At 45.2% G+C, this 20,967-nt stretch overlaps 1 protein-coding gene across 5 annotated transcripts in view; it reads left to right on the top strand.

The window, feature by feature from the left end:
- The window catches only part of LOC124619931 (polycomb protein Sfmbt-like), a 297,358-nt gene that overhangs the window by 204,013 nt on the left and 72,378 nt on the right, over positions 1–20,967 (top strand). For all 5 annotated transcript variants that reach the window (XM_047146574.1, XM_047146575.1, XM_047146577.1 and 2 more), the window contains 2 exons: positions 5,109–5,243; positions 7,508–7,625. In XM_047146574.1, the coding sequence (XP_047002530.1) occupies positions 5,109–5,243; positions 7,508–7,625 (253 nt within the window). The remainder of the gene's footprint in view (positions 1–5,108; positions 5,244–7,507; positions 7,626–20,967) is intronic.

Below are 20,967 nucleotides of genomic sequence, written 5' to 3'. Positions count from 1 at the left end.
ATCAAGGTAGCATCCCGTCTCCTCCTCCAGCTGTGCAACACGCCACCAAACTTTCGCCTCACGGGGTAAAGTCACTAGCTACACAACTGTCAGGCTGGAAAGGACAGAAGGAATACTCCTGTGAAGACTTCCTATGTCCCTCCAGCCAACCAACATCTGAGTCTTCCCCCTGCTAACTGGAAAGGCTCGAAGAAGTCAAAAAAAAGGAAATGCTCTTCCCCTTGGCCTACTCGAAGATCCTCTTCGCGGTGTCACCACATGATACCCTTGCCTGGCCAACCTCTGTGTCGCCGTTGTGCACCACTAAATTTTTCTGCCCTGGACTCCACAGGCCGACAGCAGAAGAATGCCGACGCTTCTGTAGACCTCACGGAGCAGGATCCTCCTGCCTCTGTGCCCTCTAGCAGCAAGTCTTTGAAGGCTGGCACTCGGCTGCTGCCGATAGGACACCCCTTCATTTTTTCCTTGTCATTGCTCTCCTCCATTGGAACATTCGTGGCCTTATATCCAACAAAGAGGATTTACGGCTGCTCTCGCATTTCTTTGTGGTCTGTTTTGACCTTACTGCCAAGGTCAGCATTCCATCTCATGGAGGAGTCATGCTGCCCAGAGGGTATGATGTTCACAGTCAACCCATCTCACCGGCTACCTGTCTTCAAACTGTCGCAGTTTGCTTTTCATTCCTCACTTGACCTTTTCCCTTTGTACCATTTACGCCCCTCTGTCATTCATTGTCACCAGGGGAGACTTCCTCCAGCTTAATGGGCATCTACCTCACTCGTTTCTGCTGCTCAGTGACATTAAAGCGTACCATCCCCTTTGGGGTTCTCCCAGAACCTGTCTGTAAGGTGCCCTCTTTCCTGACCATCTCAGTCAACTTAACGTCCTCTGTCTTAATACAGGAGCACCCATGTTCCTCTCAGACTCCATGCACACCTATTCTCATTTTGATCTATCCTTCTGCACTGTCGAGCTTGCCCATCGTCTCGTTCTCTGACACATATTTGAGCGACCATTTCCCATGTGCTATCTGTTTGCTGACTTCTACCCCACCTATGTGCACACCCAAATGGCAGCTTACTAAGGTCGACTGGAGGCTTTACTCCTCCCTTGCACCTTCAGCGAACATCATTTCCCCAGTTGCGACGACAAGGTAGAATATCTTAAAAATGTTATCCTTACCACTGTAGAATATTCCATTCCTCACACTTCCTCTTTACCACGCCATGTCCCAGTCCCTTGGTGGACTGAGGCATGCGCTACGCAATTTGCGCATGGAGACGTGATCTCCACGTTTTTAACCATCATCCTAAGATGGCAAACTGTTTTCATTATGAACAGATGCGTGCACAGTGTCGTCATGTTCTTCGGGACAGCAACAAAGCCAGCTGGATTTCATTAACTAGTTCTGTTAATAGTTTCACTCCCTCTTCCATTTTGTGGGCCAACCTCCGACGGCTCTCTGGACCAATATTCATTCCCCTGTTTCCAGCTTGACAATAGCAGACGTCGTCGTCATGGATGCTATTGCTATTTCCAACACCTTGTGCCGCCATTTTGAGGAGATTTCCAGCTTCTAACACCCCGCCTTCCTCCATCGGAAACAAGTGAAGGAGGCTTGGGCAATACCCTTCTCTTCTTAGAATCATGAGCGCTGCATTGCCGCCTTTACTAAGAGGTAGTTAGATCATGCTCTCACTTCATCTCAGTCCTCCACCCCAGAGCCAGATGCTGTTCACTTACAGATGTTGCAGCACCTTTTGCTTGTGGGCAACTTCACGCTACCTGCCACTTTCCCGGTGGGTGTGAACCCAACATTACCTTGGCTTCGTGTGGTGGCCTGTGTTTACCTTGGCCTTCTTTTGCTTCCTAAGAACACTACTCCAGACTCGCTCTGTCACATTAAGTTCCACGACCTTCGCTTGGAACTTTGTGATAGTACCTTTCTGTACACTGGTGGTTCTCAGACTGACTATGGTGTTGGGTGTGCCTTCGTCATTGATGCCGTGGTTTTTCGGTATTGGCTTCCAGAACATTGCATAGTATTTACAGCAGAGCTCTTCGCCCTAGAGCTCCTCGCCCTGTATCAGACAACACAGTACATCAGATGACACAGGCTTTTCAATTGCGCCATCTGCTCAGACTCTCTGAGCACCCTTTAGAGCCCCTGTGTGCCGAACACTGTCCATCCCTTAGTGCAACATGTCCAGGAAAGTTGCCACTAGCTCACTCTTTATGGAGTCACTGTGATGTTTATATGGGTACGTAGTCACATTAGCCTGATGGGAAACAAGGCTGCTGATGCTGCTGCCAAGACTGCAGCCGCTGGTTCTTACATTCCCTCCAGTGATCTCTGTGTTGCCGTCTGCCAGCAGGTGGTGTCATTTTGGCGTCACCATTGGTCCTCCCTTCATGGAAATGAGCTCAGGGTTATTAAGCCTCTCCCAGCAGCTTGGATTACCACCTCTCTGCCCTCTTGCCACTAGGAGATCATTTTAACTAGGATGCATATTGGGCACTATCGTTTTAGCCACCACCATTTATGAAGTGGTGCTCCCTTACCACTTTGTGTACATTGCACTCAACTGTTATCTGTCTGCCATTTTCTGATGGAATGCCCTTTTTTTAACCCCTTATGTTCCCATTTGTGTTTTCCATCTGAGTAATCAGCTGTTTTAGCTAACGAAGTGTGGCTGTTGACCATGTTTCATTTCTCATCTGTCGTAGCAATATGGCAAAGGCCATTTAATTTTTAGTTCTGGACCTCCGTTTCTCAATGGTATATTATAGATCTTTCTCCATGTCCCTGTTTCTAGCTGTCTTCTCTTCCGTCGATTGGGATTGACATCTAGTCATTTTTAACTTCTCTCTTTGTATTTGTGTTGTACGGTTTTGACATAGGCACTTAGGACCCTTGTTGTTTTTGCACCAAAATACAAAACAAAAAAATTAAAGAATAAAAAATATTTTCCCACAGTCTATATCATAATCACAGCACTAGTCAAAGAGGAACATGGGCTTATGCATGTGTATAAGCCGGTGAATATCAGGACACATTCCATCTTGCAATGATTTAAGCTTACATGTCATTACTTCTCTACCCCACTAGGAGCACTAGTGGGGTCTTCTCACCACAGCAAAGCCTTCCCCCTCCCTCCCCCCCCCCCCCCCTCCCAAAAAAAATTTTCCAGATGTTCAAGAGATTTCTTAGAATAAACAAACAAAATACATACCCTGAGGTGACAAAGGTCATGGGATACCTCCTAATAATGTGTCAGGCCTACTGTTGCCCAGCATAGTGCAGCAAGTCAATGTGGTATGGACTCAGCAAGTTGTTGGAAGTCCCCTGCAAAAATATTGAGCCATGCTGCCTCTATAGGCTTTGCAAAAGTGTTGCCAGTGCAGGATTTTGTACATGAACTGATCTTTCAATTGTTGTTGTTGTGGTCTTCAGTCCTGAGACTGGTTTGATGCAGCTCTCCATGCTACTCTATCCTGTGCAAGCTTCATCATTTCCCAGTACCTACTGCAACCTACATCCTTCTGAATCTGCTTAGTGTATTCATCTCTTGGTCTCCCTCTACCATTTTTACCCTCCACGCTGCCCTCCAATGCTAAATTTGTGATCCCTTGATGCCTCAGAACAGGTCCTACCAACCGGTCCCTTCTTCTTGGTCCCTTCTTCTTGTCAAGTTGTGCCACAAACTCCTCTTCTCCCCAATTCTGTTCAATACCTCCTCATTAGTTATGTGAAGTACCCATCTAATCTTCAGCATTCTTCTGTAGCACCACATTTCGAAAGCTTCTATTATTTTCTTGTCCAAACTATTTATCGTCCATGTTTCACTTCCATACATGGCCACACTCCATACAAATACTTTCAATTATGTCCCACAAATGTTCAGTGGGATTTATGTCAGGCGATGTGAGAGGCTAAATCATTCACTCAAATTTTCCAGAATGTACTTCATACCAATAACAAACGGTTTTGGCCTGGTGATGTGCCGCATTGTTATCCATTAAAATTCCTCATTGTTTAAGAACATGAAGTCCATCGATGGTAGCAAATGGTCTCCGAGCAGCCAGACATAAACATTTCCAGCAATTAGCAGTCCAGTTGGACCAGAGGCCTAGTCCATTACATGTAAACACAGGTCACACCATTATGGAGCCACCACCAGAATGCGCAGTGCCTTGTTGACAGCTTAGGTCCATGGTTTCATGAGATCTGCACCACACTCGAACCCTACTACTGTCAGCTCTTACCAACTGATATCGGGACTTGTCTACCCAGACCATGGTTTTCCAGTCATCTAGGGTACAACTGATATGGTCACGAGCCTAGAAGAGGTGCTGCAGGTGATGTCGTGCGTTAGCAAAGGCACTCGTGTCAGCTGCCATAGCACTTTAATGCCAAATTCTACCACACTGTCCTAGTGGATATGTTCGTCATATGTCCCACATTGATTTCTGTGGTTGTTTCACATGGTCTTGCTTGTTTGTTAGTACTGACAACTGTGCGCACGCAAATGCCGTTGCTCTTGGTCATTAAGTGATGGCCGTCAGCCACTGCGTTGTCCATGGTCAGCTGTAATGCCTAACATTTTATATTCTCGACACAATCTGGACACTGCTCATCTCGGAATATTGAATTCCGCAGTGATTTCCGAAATGGAATGTCCCATGCATCTAGCTCCAACCACCATTCCGTGTTCACAGTCTGTTAATTCAGTTTTGTGGCCATAATCACATTGGAAATCTCTTGACATGAATCACCTGAGAACAAATAACAGTTCTGCCAGTGCACTGCCCATTTCTCCCTTGTGTGCAATACTACCGCCATCTCTGTATATGTGCATATCGCTATCCCATGACTTTTGTCACCTCGATATATATGAACAAATTTATGAGAAAAATAATTTGCAGTTGTTCTTACAAAAGCCTTTATGAAGTGTATGTTATTTCTGACAAGAAGTAATGGGACCCATTTTCAGTATTACTGTATTTTAAAATTAGTAGTGTTTTTGAAGTTACCATTGTTTAGGTCAACAAACATGTGAATTCTTTAATCTCTGAGAACATTACATGTGTGTTTTGTTTCTTTCAAGGTTACAAAGCATTGCTAAGGTATGAAGGCTTTGGACAAAATGGTAGCAAGGATTTCTGGCTAAATTTGTGTTGTAATACTGTGCATCCTGTTGGATGGTGTGCAACCAGAGGAAAGCCGCTCATTCCACCAAAGAGTAAGTAAATTTAGTTTAAATTAGCTGAAATAAATGTGAATGTTCTGTATTAACCGCTCATCTTGGTTTTTGAGAAATAACAATGAGCCATTCTTACATCACTATTGAAATTAATGATGATACATCACTACTGAAATTAATGATGAATCATAGTTTGTATTTTTACAGACAAGGCTGCTTGTTTTATTGTCTGTGTATTATACTCGACCAGAATGTGGCCACATGCCTATCTGCAGCTGTTTTCTAATTTACTCTTGTGCCCTCAAAGAATTTCTGTACATTCTTTGGAAAATTTTCCTTAAACATGACTTTTAGTGGCGTATAGATTATCCTCTTCCTTCCCAGCTGAAAGTCGGTATTTTAACAGGATGAGGACATGCTAAAAGTCAATTAATACAAAATTTATGGAAATTACATGAGAACGGAAAAGCGAATTATACAATTGCCGTAGATAGGCATGTTGGACAACACAGATCCAGTCTATATAAATAAACAATAAAATGAGCAGTGGCTTTGTCTAATTTCATTCCTCAGCTTTATGCAGGCTAAAGGACACTTTTAATACAAAAGTTGGGAATGAATGACAGGCGAATTATCATAAATTAACTGTATAGTGCATAGTAGTATAGTTTAATTCACTTTATCCTTTTCTATGTAATGCCTGTCTTGTCATGTGTTTTAGTAGTGTTTTTTGTTCTCTCTCCTCTTCGTTCTCCAAACCCCCCTCCCCTTGCCGCCTCCCCCCCCCTTCCCGCCTCCCCCCCCCTTCCCGCCTCCCCCCCCGTTGCCGCCTCCCCCCCCCATTGCCGCCTCCCCCCGTTGCCGCCTCCCCCCCCCCCTTGCCGCCTCCCCCCCTTGCGCCTCCCCCCCCCTTGCCGCCTCCCCCCCCCTTGCCGCCTCCCCCCCCTTGCCGCCTCCCCCCCTTGCCGCCTCCCCCCCTTGCCGCCTCCCCCCCCTTGCCGCCTCCCCCCCCTTGCCGCCTCCCCCCCCTTGCCGCCTCCCCCCCCTTGCCGCCTCCCCCCCCCCCTTGCCGCCTCCGCCCCCCCTTGCCGCCTCCGCCCCCCCCTTGCCGCCTCCTCCCCCCCCTTGCCGCCTCCCCCCCCCTTGCCGCCTCCCCCCCCTTGCCGCTTCACCCCCCCTTGCCGCTTCACCCCCCCTTGCCGCCTCCCACCCCCCTTGCCGCCTCCCACCCCCCTCGCCGCCTCCCACCCCCCTCGCCGCCTCCCATCCCCCCTCTCGACGCCTCCCACCTCCCTCTCGCCGCCTCCCACCCCCGCCCCCTCGCCGCCTCCCACCGCCTCCCACACCCCCCTCGCCGCCTCCCACCCCTCGCTGCCTCCCACCCCTCGCCGCCTCCCACCCCCATTCGCCGCCTCCCACCCCTCACCGCCTCCCACCCCTCGCCGCCTCCCCTCCTCCCCCCCCCACTCGCTGCCTCTGCCCCCACAGCCTCGAAGTTTCACCTCTTCTCTCCCCTTTCTCTCAACCACCTTTGTCCTCTCAACCACCTTCCTCTTTTCCATCTCTCCCTCTCCCTCTTGTTTCAGATCAGTGTAATGAGAGACTAATGACATCTAGTTTGGTCTTTAAATCCTTATACTACCTGAGAAACAAGTATGTAGTATGATTGTCGCTATCTGGACAAAGTGTGCTGCCGAGGAAAACTACTGAACTTACAAGTTCTTCACAAGCATTACATAAGCTAGGTTCATGATTCTTAAACAGTTCATGGTGGCATGGACAGATTCTTTCATATTTAATTTTCTCATCTGAAATTTTTGTGTTAAACTTTTATTGACTTAGTAATTGTAGGATCTGTTGTGATAATGTTTTGTCATTACTTTAGGGACACTAAAATAATAAGAATTTAGAAGCAGAATGAGTGTAAGGAAGTGTTGTTCTTCGTACTGTACCACATAGTGGACAGTATTGTGGAACATGTAAATAATAAAATATCCTGCTGTATGTTATAATTTAAAAGTAATTTCAAAATCTGCCAAACTGATAACTGTAAATAGAGTTGCATTTGATCTGTTAACCAGTAGTATACTTTCCCCTCTGTTCATGTGATGGAGTATTTGGATTAATTTATCCAGCAAAATTTTCATGCACTCATCTGTATTTAATTATTCATTCTCTTAGAAATGCCTGTTGACTTGTTCATGATCTTAGAGGTAAGTATGAAGTAAGCAAATAGCAACCAAAGTTTGGATGGTCAATTGAACTGGTTGTTAAAATATTGATGAAGTTTATCTTTCTTGCAGCAATTCAAGACAAATATAAAGACTGGAAAGAATTTCTTGTAAAAAGACTGACTGGTGCGCGGACTTTACCTTCAAATTTTTCAACGAAGATTGAAGATAGTCTCATATCCAGATTTAGGTAACAAAGGCTTCTAAATAAAACAGTATCAAATAATTGTCCAGTACAGTGTATTTCAGATCAAGTAATCTTTGTAGGGCAGTAAATATGACACACTATATTTGCATTCAAAAAGTGTACTGATGGCTTAACAAATAAAGAAATGTGGGGAGCATACTGATATACCAAGGACTAATAGGTCTACATGTCATCGCAAATCTTCCACTATGAATCATTTTGGGTGTGGTGGTCCTGCAAAACTAATACAATCATTGACTGTAGGAGGAACACTACCCTCAGAATATTTATAAATAAAATATCACACAAAATACAAGAGATAAAATGCAGACATAATTTTCATTGCCATGTCAGCACATTACATATTGTTAACAACATTTTAGTTACATTATAACTAATGTCATATTGCCTGATTAGTTAAAAATGAGTATAATGTTGATTTTGGAAAGTAATGTTTTTAATTTCGTGTACCGGTAACTAAAAGGAAGATTATGGTGATTTGTGTTTATATTAATCTATATGAGTTTTGGAATACAATTGTAAAATTAGTTAACTGTGTTATTTTAAAACTGTCTCATCTATATTCCAACAAGTAAAGTAACAATATTATGAAAAGGATAGTTGCTACTCAGCATATAGCGGAGATGTTGAGTCACAGATAGGCACAACGAAACGACTGTCACAATATAAGCTTTTGGCCAACAAGGCCTTTGTCGAAAATAAACTATACACACACACACACACACACACACACACACACACACAATTCACACTCATGACTGCAGTCTCTGCCAGCTGAAGCCATTTTGCAGTGGCAGCAGTGCATGTTGGGAGAGGTAAATGGGTGGGGGTAAGCTGGGGCGGGGAGGGGGGCAGATAGCAGGGTAGGGGGACAGTGAAGTGCTGCTGGGGAGCCCACGGGGATGAGGTGGAGAGAGGGTAGGACAGCTAGGTGCAGTCGAGAGGTTAGATGGAAGTCAAGGGAGAGTTGGAGGGGGGAGGGGGGGAATAGTGGAAAAGGAGAGAAGTAAAAAGACTGGGTGCGTTGGTGGAATAGAGAACTGTATAGTGCTGGAATGGGAACAGGGAAGGGGCTGGATTGATGAGCACAATGACTAACAAAGGTTGAGGCCAGGAGGGTTATGGGAACATAGGATATATTGCAGGGAGAGTTTCCACCTGCGCATTTCAGGAAAGTTGGTGTTGGTGGGAAGGATCCATATGACAAAGGCTGTGAAGCAGTCATTGAAATGAAGAATGTTGTTGGGAGGTGTGCTCAGCAACAGGGTCATCCACTTGTTTCTTGGCCAGTTCGTTGGTGGCCATTCATGCGGACAGACAGATTGTTGGTTGTCATGCCCCATAAAATGCAGCACAGTGGTTGCAGCTCAGCTTGTAGGTCACCTGACTGGTTTCACAGGTGGCCCTGCCTTTGATGGGATAGGTGATGTTTGTGATTGGACTGGAGTAGGTGTTGGTGGGAGGATGTGTGGGACATGGAATCGGGGGTTATGTAGGGATGGACGAGTACACTGTGTAGGTTCGATGGACGGCAAATACCACTGTGGGAGTGATAGTGGGTAGGACATTTATCATTTCAGGGACAACGAGAGATAGTCAAAACCCTGGCAGAGAATGTAATCAGGGTATATATGCCCTGGGAAATCCCGGAAAAACCTGGGAATTTTTTTGTCTTGGTGAAAACCGGGAAAAATCCTAGAATTTTTTAGAATTACAGGAATTTTCATTGTTTCACTTCTCAGATAAATTTTTGCAGTTTTGACTGGTTAGAAATGATAATCTAACAAAGAATTTTATTTTTGCCAGCTACTGTGGAATAATACTGCAGCAATAAAACTTAAACGAGGGAAAGAAAACCAAAGTAAACCTAAGTTTCAAAGGAAATGTGCCATTTCCAACAACAAAACAAAGTGCACACACAAGTGTCTGCCAACACCAAAATGTGTCAAAGGCTTTAGGACAAAGACTACTGCTTCCGATGATCGTGACATTACAACGGTTTACTTTGGGTTGGTTTGAGCAGTAGCCAGTGGGCTGGTGTGCATGTGCAGTTGAGTCACGTATGAACAGTACCTTCTCCCACTTATGGCTACTTGAAGTGCGGCACTTAGCTGTATCAGCAAAAGCAACAAGCAGCCAGACACTACTCAGAAAAATTCTTCTGGCGTTCCCAAGCTGGCAGAGTCACGCATGCGCAGAGCAGTCGAAGTTGCAGTGGAGAGGGTGGTAGTCTACACGTGACCCCTGTTAAGTTCTAGTAATTTCTGTGTGTCTTCTTCATTTACAACTCACATCAAATGAAAACAAAAAGGATTTCTGTGGGAGCTAGCAAGTGAAATAATATACATTCACATACTTACGGAAGTCTAAAATATGTTGTTAGTTTTAGTTTCCTGGTTTTATTTTGTTTCCAGATTTTTGGCAACCAAGCATTAATTGCCTTGCACAAAACTGATGTTATTTTTGTCGATTTGCTAAAGAAATTTTGCTTTTATTAATCTTTTCTGCAGAGGCAGTTAATTTATTTGAAATGGAGTTTTTCATTTCACAGTATTGGCTAGCATCAACTGTTTGTGGAATTACAAGTGCCCGTTTTTATCTCGTGGCACGTATGGTGTTATGCCGTAATGAAGAACTAAACATGAGATAATACAGTACTGGTACTCCAAGAAAATTTGCAGCCTGAAAACCACACTGATAAGCTTAATATCAGGTTGAGACCTACTTCTTTGTTAATGTGGACATACGAACTTGCACTTTCAACCGAATTACGAATTTTAGTCTGGTTTGCGAAATTCTAATGCTCTTGGAGTACCCTCTGATGTTCTGTTTCATTTATAATGTAATGTAAGATCCCTTAAACCTATATAGGTATGAACTTGGGGGCTTCCTATGTCATCATAGCTGCACATGCTGAGTAACGTCGTTTTCTGTTGCTGTCTGACAATTGCTGAAACGAATTGTAACAGGTTGCGGGTAAATATTGCGAATGGTGGTTAAAAAGCATTACTTTCAAAGTAAATTTCATTTTACGCAAGTTGAATGATGTTTTGTGTGAATGTGCTTTGAATTTCTTAAATCACAGGGTGTTTTATTCTCATTTAAAGCTTAACCCACTGAGGGCCAAGCACTTGGAAGAATTTCGAGCCCAGACATTTATGTATTATTTAAAATTTTGCTGCTACATTTGTGTTACATACATTAAAGTGTAACACATGCAAAAAAGACCAATATTATATCTGAAAGCTTAGTTTTTCTTGTAGCTACACAATATAGATTAATTTAAACCATTAACTTTTCCTATTTATGTGTTCGCGCTACTGAACAGTGATGCTGGTTGTTATTGGCTGACTACATCATGTCTTCTATTGTTCTATGCTCTGAATATCTGCTATCATCAGCTGGCAAGATCACATGGCATCAGCTATGATTGGCTTACTAAAGCGCATTGCAATGTCGATTTCAGTGCTTCGGAAAGCAATGTGCTGCGTTTGGTGGAATTCAGATGTATACCTTCGTCATACGAAAATATGCAGCGTATGTGCTGCTGCGCATCAAAGATCTTTCCAAAAATGCATTTTTATTTATATATTTATTTTTGTTGGGGGGGGGGGGGGGGGGCTGCTTTCGTTTTCTAAAGTGCAGGAAAGTTCTATGCCGGTGTATAAAATCTTAACCATTCAAAGGGTCAATATGTTTTATGGTACCAAGAGAAAGTATTCTGTCACTTAACACAGAAAAAGTGTATTTTCACCCGGGATAAAGTATATTGTTAACCAGAACATGCGGGAAAAATCCGGGATTTTTTTTCCCTTGTCCATGTGTACACCCTCGTAATTCAGTTGCTCACGTCCTGGGTGGTACTGAGTCATGAGGGGAGTGTTCCTATGTGGCTGGACAGTGAGACTTTGGGAGGTCGTGGGAGATTGTAAAGATAAGGCACAGGAGATTTGTTTTTGTAGAAGGCTGGGAGCATAATTACGATCTGTAAAGGCCTCAGTGAGACCCTTGGTATATTTTGAAAGGGACCATTCCTCACTGCAGATGAGACAAATACGGGTGGCTAGACCGTGTGGAAGGCACTTCCTGGTATGGAACGGGTGGCACCAGTCGAAGCGGATGTATTGCTAATGGTTAGTAGGTTTGATATGGACAGAGGTACTGGTGTAGCCATCTTTGAGGTGGGGTCAACATCTAGGAAGGTGGGTTGCTGGGTTGAGTAGGACCAGGTGAAGCAAATGAGGAAGAAGCTGTTGGAGATTCTGGAGGAATGTGGATAGGGTGTCCCCCCTAAATCCAGATCGCAAAGGTGTCATCAGTTAATCTGAATCAGGTGGGGGGTTTAGGATTCTGGGTGTGTAAGGATGATTCCTTTAGATGACTCATGGTTGGTATAGGATGGTGCCATGTGGGTGCTCATAACTGTACAATTTGTTTGTAAGTAATGCCCCCTTCCCTGTTCCCATTCCAGCATTACACAGCTCTCTATTCCTCCAATGCACTCAGTCTTTTTACTTTTCTCCTTTTCCACTGCCCCCCCACCCCGACTGCACCTAGCTGCCCTACCCTCTCTCCACCTAGTCCTTGTAGGCTTCCCAGCAGCACTTCACTGTTCCCCACCCCTATGCTGCTATCCCTCCCCCTCTCTGTCCCAGCCTCCTCCTTACTCCCACCCAGTTGCCTCTCCCACCATGCACTGCTGCGCCTGCTCGCAGTGTGGCTTCAATTGCCAGAGACTGCAGTCATGTATGTGAGTTGCAATTTCGTGTGTGTGTGTGTGTGTGTGTGTGTGTGTGTGTGTGTGTGTGTGTGTGTGTGTGTCCCACTTTAACTGGGCCAGCGGCTGTACTCTTGGTGGTCTATTTTCGACAAAGGCCTTGTTGGCTGAAAGCTTATATTATGACAGTCTTTTGGTTGTGCCTGTCTGCAACTCAGCATCTCCGCTGGATGCTGAGTGGCACTGGATTTTCCATCAAGTAAAAGTAAAATAGATTGCTACTCACTGCATAGAGGCCAGAAAGGCACATGGAATGACGGATGTTTGTATATAATCAAGCTATAAGTCGTACACACACACACACACACACACACACACACACACACACACACACACACACACACACACAGAGAGAGAGAGAGAGAGAGAGAGAGAGAGAGAGAGAGAGAGAGAGAGAGAGTGTGTGTGTCACTGTTGCCTCCAGGGACTGAGGTGTGACTGTGGGGAGCAATGATCACAGCTGGGGTGGGTAGTGATGGTACAGAAAAGGTGTCTGGTAGGGATAGCATGGTAATGCCTGAGGGAGTATGCAGGGATGTGGGGTTGCCGAGTGCAGCATCTGGAGTTTGGGGGGGGGGGGGGGGGATGAGAGGGGAGTGGCAGAGAATGAGTAAGGGCTATGCAGGTCTGCTTGGGATTTGGAGGGGGGGGGGGGGGCTGAAATGGAAGCAGGGAAGGGGAATAGAGGCAAACGGATGTCAGGGATTAGCGATGATTGAGGCCAAAGAAATTACAGGAACAATAGACATGTTGCACAGAGTCTTTCCCAAATGTCCAGTTCAGAAATGCTGGTGTTGATGCAGAGAATCCAGATGACTCAGATTGTGAAGCACTCTTTGAAGTCAAGCACATGTGAATGGTCCAGTGGTAATGGCAGAATGTATAGGAAAGAGGTCTTGCTTCTAGATATTTTACATAGATTTGAGTCTTTGGGCAATGGCGTGGGAGCAGGGGTATAATAGGGTTAGACAAGGCTATTGCATATGTTGGTTGAGCAGTGGAGTGCCAGTGTGAGAGAGATGGGAAGGATAGTGGGGAAGATATTTCTCATTTCAGGACACAAAAAGAGAGAGTTGAAACCCCTGCAGGAAAGATGATTCAGTTTCCCAAGTTCTTGGTGGTGCTGGGTACATGGAAGTGAAAGCAGTTGGCGAGGGGGGAGATTGTGGTTATTTGCAGCCAGCCAGTCAGTCAGTCAGTGGGTATGTAGAGAATGGTAGGTGGCTTTCCATTACTTTTATCTAATTTCGTTTTCATCTTAGTTTTTTTTACTATATTTTATCTGGTTTAATCCTTTTTGTACAATATTTAATAATACAGTATTAATGAGTTTTTAAGGTATTATTACACATTTCTTGCCCTCCACTTTTGATCCTGCTCCTTCTCTGTAAGTCACAATATAGAGAAGTTTCCTCAATCCTTAGTCACCACCCAGTCCCATGAATTGTTCTTGTGTTGTAACTGTGCTCGAGGAATCCCCCCAAATGGCCTTATCATCAAATTGCTAATTTCCAGCTGCAGTTCATCCTTCCACAGCGTTCTCTATCTGTTCAAACTCCATCAGTCCATAGCCCTCACCAATATAGTCCTTCAAAACACCACCACCTCAGAAAACTGTACAATCTATTCATCTCATTTCTAGCAGTGGACTACCACTATCCACGCCAAACCCTCCTTGCAACCGTAACATATTTTTACACCCTCATTAATTTCCTCACACCGCGCAATGGGACCCAGAGGTTAAACAGAACCAAAATACAATTATGAACCTGCCCTCCAAAAGCTTTTGCCCACAGAAGTATCATTGCTTTCCAAAGGCCTCACCTTTTACCCCACTCCTAAGTTCAGTCATGATGGGCTCCTCAAGGACTTTCTATCTTCCCAGTCCCTACAATAGAAACACTTTTCACCACCAACCATACTATTCGGACTCAACTCAAAACCAATATTGAACTCTGGGGTACTAAAGTTACTCTTACAGCTGTGACAAACACCATTCCCACTGAACCATCACCTGCTAAGTTTCCAGAAGTTACTAAACTTAAACAGGGTTGCCACAAGTTCTGGAAATCAGGGAATTTCAATTGTGTCAAGGAAAATCAGGGGAATATCGGAGAAATTCAGAAAAAAATAAAATACTTGAAAATCTTGTTTTTGTCTCAGTAGATGTAATGGTTTGTGGTTTGTTCACTGCCATGTCCGTGCATCATCACTAACTGGGCGCAGCAGAGTATGTGTGTCACTTCCCTACTCCCTCATTCCTACTGCTTCTCCCCTTCCTACCATTCCCATCAGCTTGCAGTCAGTGCTACTACCACTTCTTGCCAGTATCCTAGCAGCCACCGACCTTTGACCCACAGGGAGCCAGAAGGAAGGCCCGAGTGACAATGGGACATTGTCACATTGGCACCAGGAGGCGGTGGAAGAGGGGCTGCAGTGGGGATGCTTGTGTTCAAGGCCAAAGCTGGTTGTAGTGATAACACTCGATCGCCTTCTGTGTTTGGACCATTGTAACTAGTAGCCCGTGGGTGGACACTACCATTGCTGGTGTCTAAGTCTCAGCACTCCCGTGGGAGTGTGCCCACACTACCATGCCAGGGGTGTAACATCCAGAGGGACCTGAGCGAGATACCGATGACAGTGGTGTTAGCAGATGGAGCAAAGTCCGAGACTGGCAACCATGGAGTAGTTCTGCAGAGCTATGATTGTTAATTTGTGCGGTGCGATAAGTGCTCGGAAACAAAGTATGGGCCGCCATAATAGCAGAGGATTCGATGGTCTTGTTCATCCGCTGCTTAAAAATCCGAACCAGATGTTCACCTTCACCATTCAAGCAAGGGTGGAACGGAGGGCTACAGGTGTCTTTGATACCATCGGTGGCACAGGAGTCCTCAAAGGCAGAGGCCATGAATTGTGGGCCATTGTCAGAGACCAATGTGTGAGGCAACTCTTCAGTGGCCATAACTTGGGCTAAGGCAGTAAGGGCAACCCTGGTTGTGGTGGATGCCATGTGTACGAAATAGAGGTACTTCGAATAAGCATCCACTATTACCAGCCACATAGAACCAAAGAATGGGGCTGCAAAATCAACATGGGAGGTGAGGAGTATGCCAGGGGGCTAAGGATTGAGGGGGCACTGCCTGGTGGAGGGCACATGTTACGCAACTATGAACCTTCTTTTCGATGTTGCCATTGACCCTGGGCCAGTACACATGGTGGCGTGCCAGCTTTTTCATGTGGGACATGCCTCAATGACCGTTATGGAGAAAACTGAATACCCCACGATGCAATTCCACCGGAATAACCACTTGATGTGCGTACGTCTCAGTATCCAAAAGGATGTCGCCATCTGCAGCTGAGAGACGGGGAAAGCTGTTTCCAAGGGTGGAGTCTTTTGTCAAATGAGATAAGGGGGCCAGCCATGTATTATGTAGTGAAGAACCTGTTGCAGGGTGGGGTCCCAGCGCGTTGCAGTGGCAAAACACGTGGCCACAGTCCAACAGGTGTTGACATTCAGTGTCAACGTGGAAGCAAAGGATCTCCTATGGTTCGAAATCTGGGTCTAAGCCAGTTGGTAGATGGGCCAATGCATCAGTGTTAGAATGCTGGGCTGTTGACTTCTACCAGATAGTAATTGTAGGCACTGAGGAACAACACCCAGTGCTGAAGGCATTGCACTGTTCATTCTGAATAACGCAACCGACAGCTTGTGATCCGTAATTAGAAAGAACTGTGTCCCAAAAAGGTACATGTGAAATTTCTCGGCTTTAAACACTGTTGCCAAGGCTGCCTCTTTGATCTGTGAATAGTTGTGCTGTGCTGGGGTCAGGGTGTTCAGTGCATATGCAATAGGCTGTTCAGAACCACCTCTATTCCTGTGTGCCAAGGCTGCTTCGATACCATAGGCGGAAGGATCAGTGGCCAGAACCAGTGGGAGGCCGGGAGAAAAGCCATGAGGTAGGGTGCAGATAGCAGCTTTGTTTTCAATTTGAGAAAAGCCTGATTGCAGATAGGGGTCCAGGTATATGGGACCCCCTTTTTACACAGATTGAGAGGTTTTACAATGTGGGTCACCTGGGGTAAGGATTTTGCATAATAGTTGACCTGGCCCACACGTAAGATCGTCAGACAAGGTGAAGAAGTGATGGCAGCAATGTTCTGATTGGTAGGCTGGATTCCCTTTTTAGGGAGCCAGTGCCCCAAGTACTCCACTCCTAGCTGAAAAGATCTGCACTTCTCTAAATGACAACACAAGACTGCATTCCACATGGCCGTGAACAGGGTGTGGAGGTTTTTCAAATGCTTCTGGCTGGAGGATCCTCTGCCAGTAAGAGGTCATCCAAGTAATTCACACAAGTTGTAATATGCTGTATCAACTGTTTCAGAAATTGCTGGAATATTTCAGGGGCTGAGTAATTGCCAAAGGTGATTCACTTGTACTTATGCAACCCAATCGGCATGTTAAGGATGATAATGTTCAGAAATGCCTCATCTGAGGGCAGCTGGAGGTATGCATCATCAAGGTCAAGCTTGGAAAAAATAATCACGGCTCCAACATTACGCTCTGCATTTGGTGGGACCAGCTCGGCGTCGTGTACTATGAGGTGTTAAAACCAACTGAAACAATCACAGGTGTTCGTTATCGAAAGCAATTAATGCGTTTGAGCAGAGCATTAAAAGACAAATGGCCGCAATACAGCTAGAGGCACAATAAAGTGATTTTGCAGCATGACAATGCTCAACCCCACGTTGCAAAAGAGTTGAAAATGTACTTGTAAATGTTAAAATGGGAAGTCCTACCCCACCCGCCATATTCTACGGACATTGTTCCCTCTGACTGTCACGTGTTTGGATCAATGGCACATGGCCTGGCTGACCAACACTTCCGATCTCACGAAGAAGTCACAAATTGGATTGATTCATGGATCGCTTCAAAAGATGAACAATTTTTTCGATGCGGGATTTGTACACTGCCCAAAAGATGGGAGAAAGTAGTGGCCAGTGATGGAAAATACTTTGAATGATACATGTCTAACCAATTTGTTTCATTAAAGCCTCAAATGTTGGGGAAAAAACGGCAGACGCAAAGTTGTACACCTTGTAGAAAATCCAAAAGCCGTGAAGGCGTCAAGGCCAAAAATGTTGGTAGCCGACAGATGGTCAATGACAAAGAATGTCAAAAGCCGGGTGACGTATTTGTAAGTTGCTGCAGTTGAGAATTGCCCGCAAAGAGGAATCGTTCTGTTACCATAGGCCACCAAACTGCACGAGGACAGTGGCAATTCAGGTGAACCCAGCTGGACATAAGTTCCCTGATTGATCAAAGAGATGGTGGGCCCAGCATCGACCTGGAAACGATTGTCCTGGTGCAACATGCTAAGTGTGAGAAGCAATTTCTACATGAAGTAGTCACCCTGGGGGGGACTACTGTCTGCAGCATGTGTACTGTGTCCTGGTGTGGTCACGGCACAGGATGGGGCTGGGTCATGCGACTTTGATATAGTGAGCGGAGGTGCCCCTCCTTGCCACAGTGTGTACAAGAACCCCAGCGATCTGAGCAGTCTGCTTGGGAGTGATAGGAAAAACGCTGTGGGCATGAAGGGAATGGCCCCCTTTGCCGTCGTCAAGGGACGGCTGGAGGCTCCGAAGTCATAGAGACATCCAACAAAGACAAATCACAATGTTGCTTCAACCTGCTGGTCTTCCTCCATATATGATGCTGGGGCAGTGCACCTGGTGATGCGTTTACTGCTTCCACTTGCGATATTGCCATGAATCATTCTATGCAATTTTGCACTAATGAGTGATGCGCAAGATGTCCTACGACGCGTTATTCAGTTTCAGTGCTGCCATGCAAACCTCCAGGTGAGGCACCAGTTGAACCACCAGATCACAAATTAAGGATTCGGCATAGAAAGTCCTACAACATTGATTAGCGCAAGTAAAATCACATTTTCGGCTAAGGCCTTGTAAGTCACTGACATACTACGAGTGGTATAATTGTTCTCGGTTTTTATGGTATTGATGAAATTCTACTGTGGAGGCAACCATATGGTACTGCTGGGTATAAGCATTAGTGAGCGGAGTGCATATCTCCTGAAATGAGAGGGCAACTTGGTCAGACGGTGATGCCAATTTTCGGAGGAGAAAAAACATGTCCGGCGACACCCAGGATGGAAAGAGCTACTACTTCAAGGAATTGTCTGTGACTTGAAACACCATGAAATGTTGCTTCAGTTGATGCAAATATGTATCCCAGTCCTCCATAGCATCATTGAAAGGAGGACAGAATGTGGTGTTGAGTGCATGGGGCACCAATCCCTGGGACGCAGCAGCCTCCTGCAAACGAAGTTTTTCTGCTAAGAGCTGAAACTACTTGTGTAACAAGTCCATCTGTATCGGCTGCTGGTGCATGATCTGAATTGAGTGTGAGGACAGCCTATTGACTTCCCACCAGAATCTCAAAACTTTCTCCCCTACTAACCTCACCTGGTTCTCCTTAGGCCAACAAACCACCTTCCTCATTGTCAGCATCCACCTCTCGGATGGCACCAGCAGTACCTCCATTTCGACACCTGCCACCCATTTCGTATGAGGAAGCCCTTTCCACACCGCCTCGCCATCCATGTTAATTCCATCTGCAGTGATGAGCATCCCCTCCAGATGTGCCAAGTGTCTCGCTGAGACCTTAACAGTCAGAAATCACTTTTGCCATCTTGTCTAGAAATGAATCTCCTTCACCTTAACCTATCCAGTCACCTACCACCTCCTGTGTACCCATGAAGTGCGCCCCTCGGACTCAATACCACCCAGGATTGGAGCAATTGAATGAACTTCTGTGCAGTTTCAGCTAGCTGTTGCCGTGTCCTGAGATGAGAAATACCCTCTGCACTTTCCTCACCACTCCTCTAACAGTGATATTTCACCACCCACCATGTAGTATCCTTGTCCGTCCCTGTTCCACCCGTTTCTAACTGCTTATCCGCACTACCAACTATTCCAGTCTGATCTTGGGTACACCTGCGCCATCAGAGGAAAACCACCTGAGAAATCATCCATGTGTTCTACCAACTTAGCTCTAGACACTGTTGGGCATTCTGTCTGGGCATGAGAACAATCTGCCTGTCTTCATGATTCCCATACTGTGACCAGGAGATAACCAGACCACCCAGTTGCTGACTACGCTGTCCTACAAAATGTGCTTGACATCAACAGCAACTGAAGTATGGAGTGCTTGAATTCTTCTCACCCATACCAGCTACTCAATGTTGCACTGCTGGAAACTCTCCCTGCAGTATGTGCTTTGTTCCCGTAGCCTCCCTGACCTCAGTCTTCACCAATCAGTATCTGTCACCTGTCTATATCCTCTTCCCTGTTCCTATTCCAGCCTCACACACACCATCTACACATCTGTATAGTTCTTTCACTTCTCTGCTTCTTTCCTCTACCCTTTTCCCCCCAAAGCATCTTCCCCCACCCCTAGCCTGCTGCTCCTTCCTCTCCCAACTCTCACACCTTTTCTGTTTGCACACTACTCATATCTGCTGAGATCACTGCTCACTGCAGTCAGACCTCGGAGCAAGGGGACAAGAGTGGCCGCCTGTGCGTGCATGTGTGTGTGTTTTTTTTTTTTTTTTTCTTTTTTCTTCTACATCTGAAGAAGGATGTCATCTGATTTCTTGATTACATACAACAATCTACTCTCAATGTGCCTGTCTGCTTCCCACACCTTCTTTATGTGATGAGTAGCAGTCTATCCTACTTCAGGTTCTTTTTCTTCCATTCTGAAATTTCCATTGTTAGATTACATTATGGTTGAGGGTTTCCATTGGGAGTGATCTCTGGGATGTGGGGAAAAAGTCGGAGATTTACATTTAACTTAATAATAGCAATATAGTGAAATGACTTGGTAATTTTAATTATGAATTAACCTAAAATACTGTCTCAGTAAAATGAATGTTTGCGTATAAAATATAATAATCGAATTTTCAGTAGAATTTAACTAATGTAGTTACTATCATCTGTTATAATGGACAAACTTTTGTTTGTCTTACTTGTTGTCTTACTTGCTTCTTCACAAACTAGTTGATCTACAGGATTTGCCATTTTCTTTATGTTTAACTGTTACAAACAGAGGTACCCAGCCACATTTTATGTCTTTCTATTACTGAAATCTCAAATAGTACCATGAATCTTCTTGTAACACATTACCAAGTATTACATGGCCTAGAAACAATGATCACGTTCACTGATTTTATCATTCGCAAGGAACCTGCTGTGAGGGTTGAATGAAAAGTAATGCCTCCACCTTCGTTAATTGGGTTTGGATGGGAATATTTTAATAAAGCAAACGATTAATCCGTAGAATGTGATCTTTAAGTACCAATATTCACTTTCCCACATATTGGATACATTTCTGCCAACCTGCCAATGATGAACAAGTTTTCTGAAGCTGTCACGGCAAAAAGTCAACACTCTGTTTCTGCCAACCACAGTCTCACAGTTCTCTCAACATCTTCATTAAAAGCATAATGATGTCGCTGCAGA

Source organism: Schistocerca americana, chromosome 6 (assembly GCF_021461395.2).
Source record: "Schistocerca americana isolate TAMUIC-IGC-003095 chromosome 6, iqSchAmer2.1, whole genome shotgun sequence".
NCBI lineage: Eukaryota > Metazoa > Arthropoda > Insecta > Orthoptera > Acrididae > Schistocerca > Schistocerca americana.
The sequence above is the reverse complement of the archived record's forward strand: the minus strand, read 5'-3'. Positions and strand labels throughout refer to the sequence as shown.